The sequence below is a fragment of the Cydia fagiglandana genome, chromosome 2 (genome assembly GCF_963556715.1).
Source record: "Cydia fagiglandana chromosome 2, ilCydFagi1.1, whole genome shotgun sequence".
Lineage (NCBI taxonomy): Eukaryota > Metazoa > Arthropoda > Insecta > Lepidoptera > Tortricidae > Cydia > Cydia fagiglandana.
Window position 1 is genome coordinate 745,517 of NC_085933.1, and position 13,483 is coordinate 758,999.

The 13,483-nt window shown below is 36.3% G+C and overlaps 1 protein-coding gene across 2 annotated transcripts in view; it reads right to left on the bottom strand.

Moving 5' to 3' along the window:
* LOC134673986 (pro-resilin) overlaps window positions 1-13,483 on the bottom strand; it is a 115,898-nt gene that overhangs the window by 18,854 nt on the left and 83,561 nt on the right. Inside the window, exons 1-2 of one of the 2 annotated variants that reach the window (XM_063532042.1) lie at window positions 4,728-4,809; window positions 2,726-2,765 (exon numbers count right to left, since the gene is read on the bottom strand). The exons of the other annotated variant lie outside the window; for it this stretch is intronic. Of the exons in view, the coding sequence (XP_063388112.1) occupies window positions 2,726-2,746 (21 nt within the window). The 5' untranslated portion in view covers window positions 2,747-2,765; window positions 4,728-4,809. Of the gene's footprint in view, window positions 1-2,725; window positions 2,766-4,727; window positions 4,810-13,483 lie in introns of those variants that run through there. 2 annotated transcript variants of the gene reach the window in all.

The following is a 13,483-nucleotide window of genomic DNA, read 5'->3' on the forward strand; positions in this document are numbered from 1 at the left end:
TTGTTTGTTCCGCCCCATACTGGGATACAATAAGTCATAACGGACTGGGCTAAAGTAAAATATAGTTGTTTAAGTAAAGCTTTAGACGCTACATGCTTAAGTATTTTAAATATCCAAATTAACTTGCGAATCCGACCAGCTATAAACTCTATATGCGGATGCCATGAGAGCCTCTGATCTAGCATTATTCCAAGATACTTAGTGGTGCTTACTCTTTTTATTTCATTACAATTACAATCTAAAGTGTTCTGAGGGTTACAAGTATGTATTTTTAATTTAAGGGTATCAGGTGGTTGTGTGTTTTTATACTTTGTGAAGCATATGTAATTTGTTTTGGTAATATTTAGTGTTAGAAGGTTAGCATTTAACCATGAAAATATACGTTGAAGACCTTGCTCAGCTTTATCAAAAACGCCAGCCCAGGTACTATCGTCAAAAGTAACCACCGTGTCATCTGCGTAAGAGAAAATCTCTCCTCCGTGAATGACAAGATTCGACAAGTCGTTGATATATGTTAAAAACAGAGTTGGGCCTAGCACACTTCCCTGGGGGACGCCATACGTGATATCTCTTTTTGTACTAACATGATTTCCAATCTTAACAATTTGGCAGCGACCCCTGAGGTAGTTATCCAAGAGCTGTAGAGGTGTCCCTCTTATACCTATGGTCTCTAGCTTTCGAACAAGAATGGAGTGAGAGACGGTGTCAAAGGCTTTTTTTAAATCAAGAAAGACAGCCAAACATTTACGACCAATATCAACTTGCTTGGTGATTACTATTATACTAATACTAGCTACGGAACCCTAAAAAGGCATAAGTAAAGCATAAACTCAGTTATACGTATTAAGGTACTCGTAATGTCAAACAATGCCTAAAAGCACATCTCGCTCACGCAATTAAAGTAAAAAATACATGAATGCTGTTACGATTTGCATATCCATCGATAATCTCGCGCCTTAATGTTATGCGTTTTAGACCTAATGTCTACGACATATAATATATACTTGTATGCACACATTGAGTGAACGTAACATCATGTGATAGGAAGCTGTGAAAATACACAGATGGAAATTTTTATTGTAAATAGCATGTCAATTTCACACGTCGTTGACAACAATGTCATTAGGTATATACAGTATACAGTAATTTTGATTGAGTAAAACTAATCTCAAAATATCAGAGGTAACACAGTCTAATGTAATATCCATTATCACTTTATGTCGCGGTGTCACTGGATTTAATCACATCTTTGACGAGTAAAACACCACAATATTACGAAACAAATGACAATACCTACAGTAATAGTTTAGGATAAAGCTACAGTCTTACGGAGCGTTAAGCGGAGCGGATTATCTTTAAGTTTTCAAAAGGCATAATTTTAGTGCACTGACATCTGTGCATAGACGTTTGTCTATGTACTTGTCTAGTAAAGCTGAAAAAAACATAATTTACCACCAGTTTTCAGCATAATTATCTTGAATGAGGCGTGGGTAAACCGTATACTGTGTACATATCTCAAACTATAAATACTTAATAAATTTATATTTTTCCAATGATATTTGAGATGAGGGAGAGGAAATAACAGACCAAATTCACGCTTACAAGACACTCGCAAAACGCTCTTGCTGAAATGCATTTTTCCGTATATGCAGATTGCAAAAATGGGGTCGTATACGATGTAATGTTGCCTCCATTTTGCATGTGAAAAGTGACAAGCTGTGTCGAATTCTGACAATGAGTGAATTAGGTGCGGCTGAATCATCTTATAACTAGGTGAATGCGAATACTATATGTAGACGTAGACATGTTACGTGAGCGGGGAACCGCTAAACGGTTTTAAACAAGATGTTGCATCAAATGCCTAGGTATCATGGCAAGGTAGAATACTTTATGGGATTCTGTGGGTTTCTCGGTACTTACGTATGAAATATTAAGTTAATATATAACGTTTTGAACGCGACACCTATCGTGCGCGGCGCGCCAAATTAATGCACAGACATTAGGATCATATTGGTCTGCAGCTGCGCGAGTCAGTTGACATCTTTGGCGGGTCAAGGGGTAAAGTATTAATGCTTTTCGATGAAGCGATACATCGTGGAAAAACCAGACCTAATATCCTATTAGGATGCTGTAGTAAAAACTAGTGCCTGCGTCAATTCTTGGGATTACGTTGCCGAAAGCAACCTTAACGAGCCGTGACAAAAACCTTATCGAATCCTGAGTCTCGGGACCAAGCTAGGAAGATAATGACTATTGTTCTTGTTTGATCAATGTGAAGTTTTTGGGTTAGCTTGTTTAGTAATTCAGAAATTATTCTTTAAATTATTATAATATTGAAATATCAATGACAAATTAATGAGGATTAGATCGGTAAACGTACAAATAAATGTAACTTTAAGATATACTTGGTCAAGCAGACCTTGTCAGTAGAAAAAGGCGGCAAATTTGAAATATGTAGGCCCGAAGGGATATCGTCCCATAGAAAATATGAATTCCGCGCCTTTTTTTACTGACAAGATTTGCTTGATACTTAACTTTGAGATGTTTATTAAGTATCCTTTAAGACTTTACTTTGTCTTCTATCAAATATTTTAAGGTGTAGGTAAAGTAGGTCTGTATATTTTTTACAGCCTATTTCAGTAACTACCTGTACCAGAAGGATCGTCATAGTTTACAAAATACTGCTGATGTTTGATATGATTCTAAAAAGTTTGTTTCTACTTACGATTGTCTTTATATGCACCATCTTGAAGAGCGGACGGCGTCTGCGGAAGATAAACAAAGTTTTAATTTTTAACAAGCAGAAACGTATGCGAACGATGCTACCTATTAAGCTTAGAATAGATTTATAGTTAAGTGGAAAAAAATATGACTTCGAACTCCGGTAGCCGTTTAAGATGTCACTCTTACGGTAGATGTCGCTAGGGTCCCTTTGACCCATAATTTGGTGGAAAGATTTGCTGGCTATGGATGAGATCTTGGTGGCTCAGATGGCAGGGCGCTGGAGTATCGATCCAGAGGCCGTGAGATCAAGTCTCACCCAAGACAGTAAATTTCCCACTATTAAATTTATTCTAAGCTTAATAAACAAAGTTTATTTGAATGTTTAATCGAATTCCCTAACATTTATAGTGAACACATTTTAATAATTTTAACAATCAATGACATTAATTAACTTAAGACACACTAACATCGAGATCGGATCGAGTAGGTAGGTAAACAAATTCACAGGCGTACCTACTATCCCTACCTACCTACTGGCCTTTATTTAGTTTCCAAAAATATGATCTTAATTTGACATACATTTATTGAGTCCGTATGAGTAAGATTAATTGAAATTAGTACCAGAATAAGATGGTTTTGTTTATTGTTATTATTCGTAACTCCATTTAGGTTTTTACGGGCGTATAAATCCGGGTCTTTTGTTAGGTTTGCGTGGGGATATAGAAGACACGTAGGGGAAACACGTAGAGACCCATTGGAGAGCTTTAATGGCATGTAAAATTATTATTACACCTTTCGTTATACATAGTTCACAGCAAGGCTCGGAACCGGTTTTTTCTTCATACAAAAAATACCGGTATTATTACGTTCTTTTTAGTTCTTTGGTTTATTATTTCATTTTTGATGGGCCAATCTAATAATACGAAGTAAATACCTAAATACATGATTTAGTCCTACGGAAAGAGCATAAAATTATTAAAAATATTGGGCTATTTTGGGATTAAAAAAAAAACCGGTTCCGAGCCCTGGTTCACAGAGATGATGAGAGGTGTTGTAGTCTATACAGTTGTCATGGTATTTGCTCCTAGAGACAAAATCTTTTTGAATTGGAGAGCTACAATGACATCAGTCAATTACAACAATAATTTCCTCGCCGCAAATTATTTGCGAGGAATCCGAGGTTTCTCCGCACGACTTGCTTATTAACAGACAAACATAGTTATTTAACTATAATAATTTTACTTAATTAAGGGAAAATGTACATTGTATCAAGATTAAGGTAATTTTTTAATATGGTTTGTTTTTCCGGTTTTTTTTTACTGAATTTAAGTCCAATAATTAACACTCATGTCCCATATGTACATATTATATTATTAGTTAGCACAGGTTTACCTATTTTGTGTACCTATTAGCGAAACACTTTTGAACACATTCGATGAATCCTATGGATTTTGTTCTTAAGCAATTTTGTATAAATTGTCAACTCCTAGATCTTAATAATTTTTTATCTCATTTGTTTGCAGACACGCATGCGCCCCTATTGTCTTCTAGATCACAGTTGAATGTTTTATGGGAAAATAGGTATTATCTGCATAAATCACTTTCACTATTATAGTTGGCTGTCATTGTGCACATTGATGAGTTTTCAATGTGTTGAATTTTTATTATATAAATCCTTAAAATTAGAAACATATTGTTTTATTGTGTAATGGAGGTTCACATTGTTTTTTTTTTGTGACTCGATCAGTATTTTTCTAGATTTCGTTTTTTATATAACCAGCCAGCTTTTTTATTTAAAATTTTCATCACTCAATTATTTGGTCGCGGATCACAATATCGCATCATTTTATCCGTAGTTATTTTAAATTAAGCTTTTTTCTGATTTTCTGGATAACTTAAGATTTTTAATCTATAACTACATCCCTTTTTAAAACCGATGAATATTTCACACAAATCTTAAATGTAAACTCCGATCCACTTGTCCGATCCACCGCACTACTCACCGGCGTCACGGAGCGAAACCCGCTCAAACTTGGCTGTCAATTCTGCGCGCACGCACGCACTGCGCGGGCCTCCGGCGCATCTCTCTATATACGTCGCCCCCTCTTGTCTTCACTGTACCGACAGGGCCAAGAGGTTTTTGACAGATTGTCATATATTTTTTTATGTTTAAGATTGTGTTCTGGGCAATTTTATGAAGAAAACAATGTTATTGGCGATTTGTCGAAAATATTAAAAGCTAATTATATGGCTTTTCTCCAAATTGAAATTTAACTCTACCGTTCTGTTACCATCGTAGTCAATATTATTATGATTACGATGGTTGATATTTGATTTAATTGAAATAAAAACAAGTACAAATAGGTACCGTAAGTATATTCAGAAATTTCAGGATTCAAAGAAATCGTTCTTATACTGCTTATAAAAAGCACGTAATTTAGAGACAGTTGCTCATCAGGGTATTTTTCATGAGTTATCGCCGTCGTCAACGGCTCTTGACGGTATCATGAGGTGTAATTAAAAAAAGTTTATTAAGCTTTCTGCAAACTTAACTAACAGTCAGTGCCATATATTATCGAAAGAAATAAAGAAGATTTAAGACCCCGGTGGTTCTTTGATTTGCGGATAGTACAGTGACTCTTACGCGTATTCGGGAAACGAGATAATCATAAGATCTAGAAACGATATAGAGATCAACTAGATTTACATTAGATATCGACTAGATGTGACTTGGATATCTAAGTCATAACTTGTCGAAATCGTTCAAGAGGGCCTCCAGAATCGCGGAAACGTCAAATTTGACATATCTATCTTACAAATATCTTTAAATTATCCATATCGTAACTTGTTGAGGTCTAGTAGAGATCTAATACATTTTCAGAATCGAGCCGTCTGAATTCCAACAACAATTCCTGAATTTAAAACAAAATCAAAAATAGCACACAAATTAACAATCGCGTATTGAACAATAGACAGCCGTAATATAAAGATGATTCACCATGTCCTTGTGGAGCGCGATCGATCGGTCGGTAACCGGAGCTGGACCTTTCGTAATTTGCATCAAAGTGCGCTAAGTGCTAGGCTAGGGTGTGAATACAATAGCTTACAGAATCCTGCAGCGGTATCATGGTCGCGTTTTTATCACCTGTCATATCATGTGTCACTTTCGCACTTACGTGCTTGTTAGAACGTGACACGTATGGTGTGACACAAATGATAAAGAGCCAGCCATCTTAGCCCTTCTGATTGTAATAACAGTCTACGAATTAGGTCTATCAGGTGTCAAATGTGACATTTCTGGTTGAAGAAATCATATTAGTGTGAATTAAAAATCCAAGCACTGTATTCTGTGTAATTATGTCCTTTTTGCGGTTCCTCTTCTTTCAAAGGATAGACATTAAACTAGTGCTAGAATTGGACCTGTCACAATTTTATGAACCACTTTTTTTGTCCTTGACGACTAGCTTGTCGCATAACGAAGACTAAATAAATAAATATTATAGGACATTTTTACACAAATTGACTAAGCCCCACGGTAAGCTCAAGAAGGCTTGTGTTGTGGGTACTCAGACAAGGATAGGTAATACCTATTAAATCTATCTATTTAATCTATTATTATTATCTATTAGATTTATTAATCTAAGTTAATTAAGGGTTAACTGGAAGAGAACCCTGAAAGGGATAAGTTCGCCTTTGTACTAATGATGTGTGTTCTTTCATGTTTTATGTTTCTTTTTGTACAATAAAGTATTTTACTACTACTACTACTAAATCTAGTTTGTTATATGTTTTGTGAATGCTACTGAGGTCACTTTCCTTTGGTTTTAAAGAGAACTGCTTCGTCTGTTCTAGGTATTGGAATACCATAAGTTATGGCCTATGAAGATCGAAGGCCTAGGAATGTGCAATGATTTTAATGACGAGTAAGTAGGTATTGTTTTATGGAGCTGCGAATTAGTAGCTGTGGCCTACATACTTAGCCGACTTTAGAAAGGATGGTCGCCATTCGATCCTTTGTACGGTCAAGGTCTAAAATATGGACACGGATAAATGGATGAAAGAGATGATACTCAAGGAGCTTGGAGTAACCACCAGGCTCTCAAGCACTGTCTTCGGAGAGTATTTGAATTCTTTGGACGCATAGCCAAGAAAACTGGAGACAACCTGAAAAAGCTAATGGTCACAGGTTCAGTGGAAGGAAAGAGAAGGGGCCACAGTCCAACGCGATGGTCCGACCAGGTTAGCAACTCGCAATCAACATGAAGGTCCATGATACCTTAGAAGTCGCAAGGGATCGGATAGGCTGGAAATCTGCAATCCGAAATCATGTGCTCCACTAGGAGGTCACGACCCTCAGCACTGAGGAGAACGAAGCAAGGAGGAGGAAAGGGATGACATAGGAGGCAAACTGACTGATGAGATTATTTTACAAGATTTATGATATACATCCCATTATTAGTGCCACGTCCATCATAGGGGTGTTTACTATTGCGTACAGTAAACCGGGGACTGTTGTAGACTGCAGCACGTAATGAATGACATAACGGCGTATATGTAAATCGGCGGCAAACAACGATGATCAAATATTTCGCATTCGGCCTAACGAAGCAACACAGCTGCATTCGGAACTCTGCATAATTTATTTGGGTTCGTTCAGGTCTAGCGAAAACACCGCTTAGATATTTAGATGCACCTTTAGAACGTATTGGAGCATTCCATGAAATTGTCTACCGTTGTCCCGTACAAACGCGAAGTTTCTGAAGATTTAAAGGTATAAGAGTTTCCTTTTCTATGACAAATGGTCAAAAATATGCACAGAAAAATAATCGCCTGCTTTAAATGCCGAAAAAAAAAGTCGCAACACAGCAAATAAAATGCGTTTGTACGGGACAGCCCGTGGAATGCTCCTATTATGATAAAGCAACAATTTTAGGGAGGCCTATGTCCAGCAGTGGACGTCTTCTGGCTTATATAATGATGTTGATGATGAAAGTAAGTACAAGTCATTTTTTCACCTGAGTGTGTGTTCGTGTGAGTGTAACAAAAACACACAAAAAAGACATTTATAAGCTAATTTTAATGTTCAAAGGCAAAAGCTCTCTTTATCAGAAATATAGAGATAAATGTTTCCTTAATATACATGTATACGTATATATATGTTACATATAGCCACCAGCCAGTCATATTCGTAATATTTTATACCTCAGGACATTGACATGAATAATTACAGTTTCCATTCATATTTCAGATAACTACAGTACTTATCCAAATTATGGTAACCTACTTGATCCATCATCAATGAAAATGAATACATCATTGTGTGGCAATGGGCCCATAAAGATACCTAGTCGAACATTTCGGCAAATTAGACATAATTTGGCCCGCAATCGGAACACAATATAAATATGGTGTTCAGTACGTTGAAGCAGTGGGGAGACACTCCTGACTTCGGTCAAACTCTGCTCCGTTCGGCTCAGCATTGCTCCGAGCAATTATTAGGGTTGGCACCACTTGACTTCCTTGTGCGTGCACGACCATAGATAAGATAATCACTTGAATTTTGCCAACCCTAAATAGCCGAAAGGGATAGTGCTATATATTAGAAAGGGATAACATGATTCGACCCTGAATCGCTGTCAAACTTCGGGTTTGTAGGAAGTGTCCTTTCTGTACGGTAGTACTATTATTTCTTCTGTGGTTGAAGTTAAACTTCAAGGCCACCCAGCGTCTTTGAAGCGTCGGCGTTTAGTCAGCTCAGCGCTATGGAAAATGGCGTCGCTGCGCAGTGGCGCCAACGTTGCGTACAGCAGCAGCCATAGAGTTGACTAGACGCCGACTTGAAGTCGAATATCGCTAGTAATATCATATTCGCCCAGTTTGTAATTTCTTTGGTAACTTTTTTTTTCGATGTGGCGCGCGCACAGCTCTTGTGGGCAAGGACCCCGCTAAGGATACGGGCGAGCCTTGCTCATATGAATATCTGTCGCCAGTTTTCCCTTAGTCGCCTTATACTACACCCACGGGACGAGATGGGGTGGTGCTATTCTTTTCTGATGCCGGCACTTTCTTTGGTAACTGGAATTATAACATTTATAATACTGTAACAGCTTCTTTCCCATAGAGACCATCCAACATCGGATAGGCATATCACGAATCGGGCCGATAAATCTTTGTCAGTGTGCGTGTATATGTCGCAGTGAAATGATCAAAACAGAGATTTGAACAAATCTCTAAGGGATATGATCAAATCACGCAGGATGTTAAAATGGCGAATCCATATCATCATTTCCCTAGAAAAATTCAGTCATTTGACCAAATCACTGACTCTGTTTAGTGAAAAGACAAAATCGGCCAATAAACGCGAAACGCTTTTTCATTTCACTAGATTTGTTTAGGAATTTGACAAAATCCCTAACCACGACAGTAAGTTGACGAAACGAACTCAAAAAGTCAACCAGTTTTATCATTTCGCTAAACAGGTTTAGTGAAATGATAAAGTCAAAACCAGAAGCCCGATTCTGGTTTTGACACGGCTAAGAGCCTCGCGAGGTCTTTTCCTCAAGATGTTGCCACGAGAGAGTTCTGGGTGGCAACGCAGGCTATTGTGTCCCATGCCCTTTGTTGTGTTGGTTTGGATGGCAAGCTTGGGCTCGGTCCAGCCAGCCAAGAATTCGTGGCCTCATCCAAACGTGTGACTGTTATCATTTAAATATCATTTTGATGTCATAAATGTACGTCTGAATTGGCATCCTGCCCTGATCTGCACCGCACTGCGAAATTCCAAAGTCAATTCAACTTGTCAAATCAAAAGTGTCATGTATGACGAGATGTTAGCATATTGAAGGTCGCACACACACAATTTGGGCTTGTGTGTAACTAGGTATTCGGCACAGTGATGTATGCCTACGTAATAGTTTGTTAATTGTTTAGAAATGGTGCTGATTACCGTTGATCGCTACTTTTCATGGGACATTTAACGTGGAAAAGTACCGTTATTGATGTAAAGTCGGTTGGTAGGTGGGGTAAGAGCTATTGTGAAGATTTATGCATTTCGGCTAATATATGTGGTTGTTTTTGATGTAGGTAATTATGTACGTAATGGACGCAACTGTTTCTTAGAGATGTGTAGATAAAGATAATCCTATAACTAATACACAATCGTACGATTGCGGCATATTACAGATATTATTGACAATTGTCCTGGACTTTAAAGTTTAGTGCTCATCATTTAGGTAATTTGTACCGGGTGTACGCTATCAACGCGGTGATGGAAGCGTAACATCAGTCTGTGAATGGCCGTTTTCATAACAATCATACGAGTAACTACTCATGGCTTTTTTTAACAACAAACTTATTATTGACGTACGCGTAAGTATTCTAATGCTCATCAATTGAATGGGGCGATTAAATTTGTATTATGTATAATAATGTTCGTATATTTGTGTGAGAATCAATAAAAGGTTTATTGTATAATAAGTGTAAAATTAATATAAAACTAAAATTAACTACAATTAAGATAACGAAAGCTAAAAAATTAAAAATACCTAACAAAATTTTTCAATACCTATAAAAATCGTTTGTACTTATATTACATACAATAAATACAAAAACAGTCAATTTAATTGGTTGCGTCAAGAGTATCATATAAGGTAATTTATATTGCCTCTTTAATTTCGATGACCAATGCCTTCGAGAATAAAACTAGAAGCAACCTACAACACCTTGCATATTCGCCAATCAATAGGGCGTTGACCAATAACACACTTGTATGACATAATACAATGTAACCATACAACAGCTTCGTATTCAAAGCTTGTTGACACCTTGTCGAAAAGTTTAATAAATGATTTCGGCTCGTGCCAATTTTTTTTTATTGAAGCATTGGCAACACGGCCATCAGCTTAAACATGAATAGAGTTAGACCGTAAAAAGTCTGCAGCGACTTTTATTGGTGCGACTATAAGTGGCATTCCGTTTCCAACTGCAGCTGCAATACTGTTCATTTTACTATGGAAATTGACAATGACAGCGACGCGTTTCCATTTCCAACTGCAGCTGCAATACTGTTCATTTTACTATGGAAACGCGTCGCTGACATTGTCAATTACCATAGTAAAATGAACAGTATTACAGCTGCAGTTGGAAATGGAATGTCACTCTATATCTACATTACAATTATAACTCCTGCCAATTGTCATTTCATGAAAAACAATGACAGATGTGTAGGAGTGACACTATATCATGTCATATACCTGTCAGTTTTTGTTAAAATTATGGAATCAAAACAATTTGACAATGTGATCAATGTGACAATTAATGTAAAAAGAAAAATACGAAGCTCTTATTACTTTAATACTTAGGTATGTATATATTAAACAATATTTACTTTTATAAAACTATATGTTTACTTTTGAATTCACTTGTAATGTGTAAATGTATGGCAGCATTTCTCTCATAAGTATTTATACTTATTATACGGGCGTTTCATTTGTTTACTATATTATGTTTTACGTTCTAAAAATACGCACTTAAGTTATGTTTAATTCATGTAAACTAAGTAATTACTTTTACATAATTAAACTTTCAATTGAAGTTTACGTCGAATGTTTTAGTTATGTAACACCTTTACTACTAATTAAGCCGTTTATACACCGTGTATACAATACAATACAATACAATGTACTCAATAGTTTTAAGTTAATGACGTGTAAAATGTAACTATGTTTATATTTACCAATAAAGTCTGTATTCTGTATTCTGTATAGGGTGGAACAGAACGAAGGACTTTTAGCAAACGGGGAATTTTTTAGGCTACGTACTTTATTTCTCACATATCAATGACTTTAATATTCCTAACCGTTTTTGAGATACAGTTTATTACACATTAGTGCAAAAATCTGTATGTTTCAATCTTGTCTATACCTAGATGCTATTTAGTGATATAGTACATGTGTCAATTTAAAATGTAAATAGAATAGAATAGAATAGAATTCTTTATTGCGAAACCATGGTACATTTTGTTGTTACAGTAAAAGGTTGTGAGAACACATGGCACCCTGTTAGGGCATTGCAAATAAAATCTTACATCTAGGTAGTTTATAAGCATTAGGACTATGCCTAATTTAAAATTAAATTAAAACATTTTCTACTTACAATTAAATAGTTGTACCTACTTAACTACATTATTATTTACACAGGGGATTAGTATTAGTACCTGGTAGTTACAAAAGAAAGTTATCTTCCATGAACTCTTGGACGGAATAGTATGCCTTCTCTATTAATACGAATTTTAATTTTGATGTGAATGAATTTAAGTTTTCTATGTTTCTGATATTGTTAGGCAGTTTATTGTAAATCTGGATGGCCCTGAAATAAGGGCCTTTTTTGTAGATGTCTAAAATTGGTTCCGGAGGGACGAGCTTATTATTTCTACGTGCGCTTTTACAATATTCAAATAATTTTATATTCTTTCTGACAAAAATTGAAATTTCTAGAATGTACAGAGAGTGGAGAGTCAGAATTTGGAGGTTGGTGAAATGTTTCTTGCAACTGTCGATTTGTTGTATATTAGTAAGTATGCGGACACATTTTTTTTGGGCTATAAAGAGATCATGAACGTCACTGCTATGACCCCATAATATAATACCGTAACGAAGCCAAGCTTGAGCGTATGAGTGGTATGCGGACAAGGCGCACTCAGTATGTGTGTTTGCCTTTAGGATGCTCAGGGCAAAAAGGAAAGAACATAATTTAGATTTTACTTTTGATATGTGTTTTTTCCAGTTGATATGGGTGTCAAGAGTTATCCCTAATAGAGTGCAGTCTTTGTCTTCTTTTATTTTTAGATCCTTCAACAGCGGTGTTAAATCGGTAGGTTTTTTCTGGTAGGGCCTGAATTGTATTAACTTTGTTTTATTTGTATTTATTACTAAATTGTGATCCTGTAACCAGTCAGAGATATTTGTGAATGTTTCTTTAATGTGCGAGTAGTCATTGGAGTCGTTGTCATGTCTAAACAGGAGGGTAACGTCGTCAGCAAATATGATAGATTTGTGGTTGGTAATTTTAGAGAGGTCGTTAATGTAAATTAGGAATAGCAAACATCCTAATACACTACCTTGGGGAATAGAGCTATTAATAGTGTGCCAGTTAGATTGCGGTTTTATTAGTTTGTCGGAGTCTTTACAGTGGTGGTCTATTTGTACGTACTGTTGTCTATTGTTCAGATATGATTTTAGCCAATTATGAGCATTTCCGCGAATTCCTATTTCATACAGTTTGGTGAGTAATATGGGGTGAGAGACCCTGTCGTAGGCCTTGGACATGTCCAACATAAGACCAATTGCGTAGTTTTTAGTTTTAAGGTGTTCCAGTATTCCTTGGATAAATGTGTAGACTGCTAAGGTGGTTGATCGATTTTGGCGGAAGGCAAATTGGTTCTCTTCTAATAGGTTGAACTTTTCGAGAAAGTTATAAATTCGGTCTGCCATACATCTTTCAAATATTTTTGAGATTGTGGGTAGGAGAGCGATTGGTCTGTAGTCAGCAAGATTATGCTGGTTTCCGCCCTTTTTTAAAATTGGTTTTATAGCTGTAATTTTTAACTTGTCAGGAAAACAACATTCATGGAAGGACTGGTTAATTAATAATGTGATCGGTGGTGTTAGTTCGTTGTTACATGCTTTTATTAAAATTGGGGGTATCTCGTCAAAGCCGCAAGTGTATTTGTTGGGTAGGTTATTTATTACTTTTTGCACTT